This window comes from Nannobrachium achirus (genome assembly GCF_963921795.1).
Source record: "Nannobrachium achirus genome assembly, chromosome: 19".
Taxonomy (NCBI): Eukaryota; Metazoa; Chordata; class Actinopteri; order Myctophiformes; family Myctophidae; genus Nannobrachium; species Nannobrachium achirus.
Window position 1 is genome coordinate 40,995,749 of NC_137826.1, and position 11,003 is coordinate 41,006,751.

Here is an 11,003-nt window from a genome sequence, read left to right on the forward strand (position 1 = left end):
ACTTATCAATTAATGAGGAAAGTTATGTCGCTTTCTGTCAGTTAGTAATGTGCAATAATGTTAGATGAACTGTTCTTTGTCTACGCTTGTAGGATTATTCAAATAATGCGCTGTGAAATTGTGAATAGGAGATCAAAGAAAAGGCAAACCATGCATATCAATGAAGTTGTATTAACAAGTCCTAAATACAATCAACTATGTAGCCTGTCCTTAAAAGCCCCTCAGGGAGCGGTTTGGGAGGATTTAATCTTGGCCTGATCCAGTTTAGCGCTGCCTTGGAAGGCAAGGGATTTTTTAATATGAAGTTATTTTTAAAAGAACTGAAGTATGGCACACAATTAATGATTGACTCGCTACCATGTCATTTCAAATATTTGGTATAGTCAGACAATATGGATGGCAGCATATACAGGCCTTAGCAACCGCCTCAAAAACAGATAAACACCAGGACAAATCAGACAGAACAGTGAATACCAATCAAAATAAATCAAGCTCCACTTTCAACCTTTTCCTTTGACTTCCTTTCTTGACAAAGAAAGGATCTACAGCAGAGGATGACAGCACAGGATGGTAGACGGTTTGTAATAAATGCAGAGATAAATCCTTGGTAGAAAGAGATTAGAGAGCACCGTACAGTCAGCCATGCATACTTTGAGCCAGCCAAGGGCCTCTTGCATTTCTTGTACCATCGGCTGGTTACAAATACCTGTCAACGACACCCCTCAAGATATTCCAAAAGTGCACCGACTGCAATTAGTTGACTTTATGTTATGTAACATCAAAAGTCAATTACAAATTTAGCTCGGGAACTTAACGGCAAACCTCAACCGCCCTCTCAGTCAGTCTACACGTTATGTGAAATATTTATGCTGTTGCATTACTTACATTAGATCAAAGTCAATGTACATCATATCGGATATCAAATCAATGCCAGAGCTCTGCACTCTCACACCAGTGCCTCATTCATCAACCGGCAATGTAACATAAAAAGTCAATTACAAATTTAACATGGGCATGTCACTGCCTCGCAAATCTCAACAGCCACTCTATGCAATATCTGAAATATTTATGCTGTTGCATACTTACATTAGATAAAAGTCAATGTATATTGAATATCAAATCAATGCAAGAGCTCTGCACTCGCACGCACACCAGTGCCTCATCCATCATTGTTTAACGGTTGATGTAATGTTAGCACCAACTGGGTAGGTAATAAAGGCTTAAAGCGGGGACAAACATTTAGTTACCCAACATAAATCTATCATTATGCCAGCACAATTATGGCTAAAATTATAGTCCTGATTATTTTTGCCAATTACCTACTGTGGTTACATCATTTGTCTCAATGAGTTAGTGTGTTTTGGTTATTGCATTCCAGGAAAAAACATAGTCTAGTTGGTGAGACCGGAGGGGGGACACACTAAGGCTGCACGATATGGATATGGATAACAAATACCGTATATTACCAATTAGTACCCGGGCGTTTATTTAGCAAAATCGATGTGGACCCTGGGCGTTTAAAAGAGACCAGGCGGCTATTGGTAACAGGCTTTTATTTATTTTGGCACTGGCCAGCACTGGGCCATTATTATTATTATTATTTTCTCAAACTATATAATAGGGGTAATAATCGAAGATTAATGATAATAATTATTATTATTTTAATTGTTTTGAACACCCAGAAAATAGCATATTTCGATCTATTAGGCCAAACCTCATTTGAAAAATATCAAGAGTATATGAAAGCTTTTTAGAAATGTTTATACTATGGGAATCTTTCTCCAAAATAATCAATTACGACATGACAGCAAAGAATGCATGTAGGTCAACCCAATTAACAAGAGGTCCCACAGCTGGTGCTGATCTGACTGGACTCGCAGACCACTGAACAGCTCTGCTCTCCTCTACATTAAACCATTATGGTATTGCATTCTCAGCCAACTTATGATTGTAGATTTGCTATTTTTGGCGCACTACTGCCATGCAACATAAATGACCATAAGTTAAAATAAATTGCAAATAATGGCCCCGGCGTTTAAACGAACCTGGCGTTTGTTTGAGACAGGCGTTTATTGCGCAAAATGGGGTCAGAACCCGGGTGTTTAAAAGAGACCAGGCGGCAGTTTGCCACCGGGCTACTAATTGGTAATATACAGGTATGTCAAATTGTCAATAGTGATTTGACTTAAAATATGACGATTCAGAAATGGCATATTACAACTAAGCCAATGTTGCTTTTATTTTTAATTCCTCATTTTGAGTTCAAGCATTTACTTTCCTACAACTTGCTCTCATTTTAAAGTCCACTGACTGGAAATGAAACACTTACTTCCTACTACTATGACATGACGAACGGGCTGAACTTTACAATGGTCAGGGAAAATGACTTATTATCGTTTAATAAACAAATGTCAGTTCTGGTCTTGTCAGACGTCGCTTACTGTAAATCATTTTCAATAGAAAGTGAGTGAGTGAGTAGGTCCTGTGAAACTGCCGCAGTTGTGCTCGTCTCACGCACACGCCCACCAGTGACAGAGTTGAACAGTGTCTCTACACGACGTGCAGGGAAAGAGGGATTGAATGAGCTCAAGATGAAACAACCTATTTGACACACTGTGCACGAAGGGATGTTTGTGATTGGCTGGCTTTAGCTGTGCATGCAGAGCCAGCATACATTGTTGCCTTGTACAGTATATTTGTTGTGTTGTTTAGTCTCTGTGACGGGCAATTCTATCCTTCTGCAATCATAGGCGGTGTCTTTAAACGTCACACTGCTGTAAATGTGTAAATAAGGATCACGCAGTGGGTGTGAAGGCCTGGTGGATAATTATGTATGTCTGTCTAGAGGACCATGAGCTGCACCTGCCATAGTCTTCATGGGCTCATAATACTGGATTTTATCATCACATTTCAGGTGCAGAAAACCCCCTTAAGGAATGCTTGCACAGTTGTGCTTGTGTGACACCATCTGGTTTTAAACATTCACAATCAGTATTATGACAATGCTCATGTGTCTATTCTAAAACAATAACTCCATGTGTGTGTGTGTGTGTGTGTGTGTGTGTGTGTGTGTGTGTGTGTGTGTGTGTGTGTGTGTGTGTGTGTGTGTGTGTGTGTGTGTGTGTTAGCTTTGGTACGCTCTGGCCTCTCTATTATTATGACTGGGTCTTTCCCATTCTTAGCTGGAGGTGCCAGTAAATCATTCATCCCCAATTGTCCCTGATCAGAAGCTGAAGCTCCGAACTACTCTTCTCCTCCATGCATGAGGCGTGAGCAAGCAGCCCGGCTTAGTTCTCATCTGTAGGCACATGCTTGATCACATGTACCAGCGGATGTGTGCAGAGACGAACAAGCTGCACACAAGCCGCCAAAACAGAGAGCAGCTGTGTCTGGTCACAGCGCCTCAGTGTGAAAACCCAAAGAATGTAAATGGGTGTGATTGATTTCATACAGCAAACCTAAAGCACTCATTGCAGTGCACATTGATGTAACTGTAATTAATTCCAGCTTAACCGTCATTCGTGTGAGCTGAAATTGATACTGCATAATTAACTATGCAGTCCTACATTTAGAAGTCAAGTCATTTAAGGATAGATATGTCTTCTGGCACTCTCAAAGTCATTACTATCTCGCCGAGTTAACTCTCTGAAGACCTCCAGACTTTTCAATATGATTTCAGAATTTCCAGTCACTTTAACAAGTACTTATTCAAATTCAATGAGTAAACCTTCATTATTTCTTATGTTATTTTATTACATTTTTCTGTTTTATGGCAAGATATGTATAACTTTGTTTTTACAAGTGCTATACTGTATTATTTAAGTATTAGTATTATTTTCATTATTCTGCATTAGGCCTAACACTACCACATCACAGCAGACGATAAAGTCTCTAAGCGGTGTATCAAAAGCAACTTGATGCTGCATTTTGTGAGGTTCTGCAATTCAGCAAACAAACAAACCAACCTTGTGTGAAGATTCCATCACCTCAGCATTCCTTAATCTACAAAATGTGAGATTTTCATCACCGCTTTATTTTCTTTTTTAAAAGAAAGTCATTCCCTCTAGACTGTAGAGCCAAGGATGATTTCCAAGCACTCAGCCACAAGTGTTGCATTGTGCATTTCTCTCACATGCACATGCATTTTGGCTCATCTAATGGATGTTTGTGGGCCATTCATAATCCAAGATTCAGAAGAATTCCCAGAATGCAGCCCCAAATCAAAAGAAGCATGTGTGCATGCATGCAGACATAGGCTACTACAGATCTGCTGTTCTCTCACAATTTCCTGTGTCTATAAACGGCATAATGCATCTCATTCCAGCCCATATCCCCAATTATCCACACTGTTTCTTTCCTAAACAGGAATTGAGACACAGATGCTCCATTTCCTGCTTTGACTGGTCCAGCCCGTTTATAAAACAAAGCCTTTTAGTCGCCCTCTGGGGCCGGAGCGTGTATTTTTGATGCACTGAGTGTAAAGCAGAGTTGACAGTATTTACGGTCGCAGACAAATGACACTCTGGGAACACTTTGGATGTTGAGTCAAGTGCTGTTCCAGCAAGTCTGCCTGTGAATGGATTGCTGCAACACTGTTTTCTTCTTGTGGTTCTGCATGATTGGTGGCATGACACAAAGTAAATGTGTGTTTTTGTTAAACCTTTGACAATTTGAAGGTAGATTCTCTGACTTCTGCCGTCTACTTTAAACTATCAATTTAAGACTGAACTCCTACAGAACTGTCTGGTCATGCTGGTTTCCTGCCGCAGTCTGAAAAGAAACAAACCGCTTCAGACACCACCTCACCTTCACGATCGAATTATGCTACATTAGATAGATGTTGGTTATTTGTTACTATATGTTTTGTTATTGTCTTTACCAGTCCGCTCATCCGACACCTGATACACGTGTTATCATATCCTTGCTATGGGACTGTTATCAAAATTGTCATACCTTAGAGAAGGCTCAGTAGTCAGACTACCAGCTACCAGTAGCTGGGTAGTCCCAATATCAACCTTAATATCAGCCGAGAAGAAAGAAAAAAAAAGTTGCTCCCGAAGCGAGATTCGATACCGCGCCCAGTGACATCAGCCACCCGACGCTACCGCTCACGCCACTATAGACGACGGAGCCGCGCCGTCTCAGGCGCCGATGAGCCCCGTGAGGAGCCGCCGAGGCGAGCGATAGCGAAGCCGAGTCGCCGCGACGAGCGGTGCGAACGGCGCCTGAGCCGACTCAGCGGCGTTACCGAATTATTTGCCGTTATGGACAGAATAGTAAATTTTGACCAGGGGACTGCTCAAATAAAGGAGTATCCACGTTGTCAAAAATAAGAGCAGACAAAAGAACGAGCGATTTCCAACCGTCTCGTTAGCTCAGTTGGTAGAGCATGGGACTAGTAAAACTCAGACCCGGGTTCGATTCTCACAGGGAGCCACCAGTACGTTATTCCAGAGAACGTGCGTTGGCGCATGCGCATTGCAATGACAAGTCTATGGGTGATATCGGAACTACCAGCTCCTGGTAGTTGGTAGTCTGACTACTGAGCCTTGGCCAAGGCATGACAGGGGTGATAACAGACCCATCCCAAGGGAGGATAACACGGGGATCGGCTGCATCCGAAGGCTGGAGGCCATGTTTTCGCTTCTCTGTCCGTCTTTCCGTCCGTTCATCTCAGTGAGCGACTAATGTCTGGCACCGTTTGACCGATCGATGTGAAACTCTGCACGCACACTCGTAGTACAGTAGGTCAAGGAAGCACCGGCAACCCACATCTTTTAAATCAGCCTCATGGTGGCACTGTAACAGCCCACTTAACGATTTGGCCTATAACAAATCTTTGTACGGTTGTACAATCATTTTGTGTTTTCATTTTGTGTTTTCTTTAAGACACATTTTTCCTACAAGTCCTACATTTTTTCCAATACTAATGCAAATCAATACACATTATCTCTGGAGTCATGTGACGTATCAGTCAGATTTTTCATATTCCATTTCAATATGCTACGAATTCGAAAATGGTAAATGGTGCATTCGCCTTTATCCAAGGCGCTTTACATGGATTGGCACATTCACCCATTCACACACCGATGGCGGAGGAAACCATGCAAAGCACCAACCTGCTCACCGGGAGCAACTAGGGGTTCAGAGTTTTGCTCAAGGACTCTTCGACACTAACTCTGGGGGAGCCCGGATTCGAACTGTCGGGAACCCTCTGTGTTCTAATGAGGGTTTCTGCCCTCCAAGGAGTGCTTTTGTCTATTTTAGATTTGTTTGTGTTTGACCGTAAATGCTGAGAATGTTTAGATAGTAGATACCGCGTTGTTTGCGGATGCTCTGTTTGATGTTTACCTGGCTGGTATCCTGGATTCTTTGAAGCGTTAAATTGTCTTCTCTGCACTGTATACTCAGCCTAGGCAATATGACTATTTACCCTGTCATTTGTTGACTAAAGTGCCATTTACTCATTGACTCACTCACTCAATGATTTTGCACTTGTTTCTGGATAAGAGGGTCTACTAAATACCTAGATTGTTAATTGCAATTGCCTATTGAGACACTCAAATTAAGAGGGCCCTGGGAGCTCATGATTCTGTTGCAACACTGTTTTTTGTGAGTTGCCGTGCTCAGCTCTGGGAGTGACTGAATGTCTTCAGTTAAAGCAGGAACAGTGCAGTCCACTGGCTTTGCCAAATCCCATGCTTTTGTCAAATACCGTGACATCAGCGGAGGGTGACAGTTCAGACAGGCAGCAGGTAGCGGTCCGGACAACCCCAGTGTTCCAAGCATTCTTGTTAATCCAGAGGGGGGGCTTACAAGTTACCAGTGAGGCTAGCGAGGCAAAAAGCAGGCATTCATCTTTTTTGTGCCATAAATGATTCCCCTTAAAAACGGTTGCCCCCGGAGACCCGTGAACATTAATGAAGCGCAGCAGCAGTGCTCCGCTGGCTCATGAGAGTGGCGATGGAGCCAGTCACACAATGAGCAGCCCCGACCAACCGAGCACCACAACTATGCAGTGTGTCAGTCACACCACCGCCAGACAGACATAACAGCATGAGCTAAGGGGTAGTGGGAGCGAGGCAGAGCATGGCACTTCGCTGATGAGCTAGACATACAGTATACTGGACATACAGTATGAACTGATCTGCTGCCTTTACACGCATTTTAAATCTGAGGCTTTTTTAAATCATATTGAGAAAAAAAGAAATGCTGCTATTTGTTCCAAAGCGACTGCAAAAAGATTGCTGCTATTTGTTTCAAAAAGCTTTATACCCTGTATATATATGTATATAACATGTAATGACAAAATGTGACATATAGCTCTGATAACACAATGCTGTACCCCCTCCAACTGTATATACTTCCTGCATTTTCAACAGCTTTGGCAATGTAAACATATGTTTTCTCATGCCAACAGGCTCCTTTGAATTGAAAATTGAATTGATGTTTGCTGTTAGAAAAATAATAACCTGGTGACAGGCGAGGGACAGACCGACCATTTGGTATTATATTACTAGTTTGTTACAGTGTTATACCACACCCTGGCTGAGCACACACACACACACACACACACACACACACACACACACACACACACACACACACACACACACACACACACACACACACACACACACACACACACCGAAACCCTATTACTGAGGCTCCTGGCAGGGTAACTCTGCCCCCAGCTCCCGGGGGAGAATTGTATGACCTCTTGCAGATAGGTGACCACTGTGTGGCTGGGAAGGCAGCAGCATCTTTTCCAATTAATTCTTCATCAGAGGTTAGGTTTCAAATGTCATGCTCCTGGTCAGAACTGAACCCAAAGAGGCACCGAGGCACACCCTGTCCGAATAATAAGCTCAGTTTACTCTTTTTAACAGAGAAAATATAGCCCATATAACGTTACCTGAGACCACAGGGTAAAATGCTGGACTGTGAGATCATATGCTAATGGTCACAGCTGAGAGAAAAAACAAGACATGCTCATTCCAATCTACAATGAGCTTTATTGTTCTCAGCAAGGGTCGATATAAGAGACACAGGAAACGTATAGCTTGTTGGTGAAGGTCTGTAGGAAACCACATTGGCATATATTACATGTGTGTATACATGGGGTGGGGGTTGGGGGCATCTTCCATGCATTAAGGCTAAAATAACAGGGGAAAAACAAATGTATGAATGAATCCAATAATTTTGTGAATTATTGGTGGAAAATATGACATAGTAACACATGTTTCGAATTTGGGGTTGAAAAAACCCCCAAAGAAGAATCCTTCAGTTCCAACGCTCAGTCAGACACGCACGCAGTCATTCGATAAGCTTTGTGAAGCAAGCAGATCGTGCACATCATGTGCCATACATGTAGGCTACACACGAGCCATTCTAATACTAATTTAACAAATGGCACCAAGCGTGCCGTTTATACAAGTCCATTCGTTTCGAAAAAGACAAAGATCAAAAGCAACACTTTATTGTCAGTTTTGCTTCTTTGTGGGGGAACGAGAGAGAGAGAGAGAGAGAGAAATTACCTTTTCATTTAGTCGAATAATTTGATCCATTTTATCCTCGTCTTGCAACAGCTCCTGAAGTTCACTCGTATTCAAAGCCCGGTAGCCATCAGGACACGATGAGTTTGTGTCCTTAAAATTGGACATTGTATCCAATCCTTGATCGGTGCGGGTTTGATGAGACCGACTTGAAACACTGTAGCCAGCCCGCCTCGGTTACATTTCTGTTCACGTTGGAATGCGATGTGATCAGCCTCCCACCACACTACACACACACACACACACACACACACACTCACTCACACACACACACACACACACACACACACACACACACACTCTGACTCTCTCTCTCTCTCACTCACACACACACACACACACACATACACACAAGCGCACAGCGTCAAGCTGTTATCCGGTGCGGGGGGACTTCCTGTCGGATTTCTTTTCAAAATGCAAGCCTAGTCTTCAGTCTTGACGATGATCAAACGAGCGTGTAGTGGATAACTCAACTGGATTAAGAACCAGAACCACCCGAGAGATCCGAGCATGCGGTATTCGCTCCGATCAAAGGAGACACGGACTGTAGTATTTATTGGATGCCTGGACGGTTGTTGGAGGAGGAGGGGTCGTCAATCATCATGTCGGTGTGAAGTGAAGCCCCCCCACAACGAGGAGAAAACGTGTCGAGCTTCCTCCCCTCGCACTTTCAAACAGCTTTCTGAAACTGCCTGCCTGTCTGTCTGTCTGTCTGTCTGTCGGCCTGGTTCATACATAGATGATACTAGGGGCTTGCTCACACTGGCCAACATTCATACAGGCATACGTCATAGAACAAAACATGACTGAAGACGCCTCTTTTCCCCCTCAATGACTGTCCCTATTCTTCTTGTTTGAGTTGAGTTCAAAAGGACCCCCAAAGCCAAACAGCTTTCTTCTTCTTGTGGTCTTTATCCTTTTAGTTGACCTTGTATTAGTGAACTGCTGTCCTGTACCTTTACCCTTTCATATGCAAACTTCTAATAAAGTATTCAATCAGTCTCTTTGGCAGTGACATTGATTGTCCTTTTCATTTAAATGACTATGATTGATTAATTGATTAAATACTAGTTTGCAATAGAAAAGTAGCCTACAGTTATATGAGGTCTGATAGATTGATTGATTGATTGATTGATTGATTGATTGATTGATTGATTGATTGATTGATTGAAGACTTGATTAAATACTAGTTTGCAAAAGAAAAGTACAGTTATACAGGTCTGTCTGTCTGTCTGTCTGTCTGTCTGTCTGTCTGTCTGTCTGTCTGTCTGTCTGTCTGTCTGTCTGTCTGTCTGTCTGTCTGTCTGTCTGTCTGATTGATTGATTGAAGACTTTATTAGAAGTTTGCATAGGAAAAGGTACAGTTTCATGACCGTACAGATCACTGGTAGCCTACAAAGTCAACTAAAAGGAAACACCCCAAAAAGCCTATGACTTGTTTCAATTTTTACTCCTATAACATTGAATGACAGACAGATAGAACACATTATGCAGAAGATATCATCAAAAAACACAATGCAAAAAGGTTAAATAAGTATTTACAATAGAAAGGTCAGGGGGAGGTAAGGATAGGCTTTTTTTCTTTCACCAGAAAGTGGTTTTTCAGTGCCGTTTTAAAGGAAGGTAGGGATTTACACTCCTTTAAGGCCTTAATGCTATGCATTAAGCCACGGATACCTATTTATTAAGATTTGTATCCAGCAGGGACCAAAAATCAACACTGTAAAACCCTCAGTGTTAACTTGGTATGTGTGTGTGTTGGGCGGCACACACACATCTCAGGCATGGTATTTAACTTTGAACCCCTTGGAGGGCCCCTCGACGACCCCTGGGGTCTGGGGGTCCCTGTGTTTAATCTCCTTTGGTTTTAATCTCTATCCCTGAAGCCAATATTTTAGACTTAAAATAATCTGCTACTATAGGGCTCTCTATATTACTCTGCTCATACTTTAACCAATAGAGTATACGATTTTTGACATGAAATTATAGTATAGTGTAGGAAATTACTTAATTGGTTTGATTGATTTATTGAACTACTTTTTTAGCAGTTAATAATTAAAAAGGAAAGTACTCAGTTCAATACAATGTCTGCTAAGAGGATTTTGGGGCCCTTTGTACTCAATTCGTCAAAATCATCGCGGTGACAGACTGACAGTAATATTATTGCATATAGACTAAAAATGCCATCATTCCACTATAAGTGAAACTGTATTCATATTGATGCTACAGGCTGTCATTTTCTCTACTGGGTGAATCAGCTGTGCAAATCTGCAGTTGTTAAACTCAAAACTGAAATAGTCTGTCCGCTTGACATCAGTGGTTCTCAACCTTTTCAGGCCATGACCCACTGACCCCCCAAAATAATTTGAACTGCGGACCCCCCACCCTGAGAAGCACTGAGTTGAGGCATTACATTTTAGTTTGAGTTTAGTATCTCGTTTACAGACT

At 42.2% G+C, this 11,003-nt stretch overlaps 1 protein-coding gene across 1 annotated transcript in view; it reads right to left on the reverse strand.

The window, feature by feature from the left end:
• Positions 1-8,663, reverse strand: part of vps37d (VPS37D subunit of ESCRT-I) — a gene marked incomplete at both ends in the record, with an annotated part of 28,356 nt that extends 19,693 nt beyond the window's left edge. Inside the window, one exon of the mRNA XM_080749086.1 lies at positions 8,538-8,663. Within this exon, the coding sequence (XP_080605212.1) occupies positions 8,538-8,663 (126 nt within the window). The remainder of the gene's footprint in view (positions 1-8,537) is intronic.
• Positions 8,664-11,003: the final 2,340 nt, after the last annotated feature.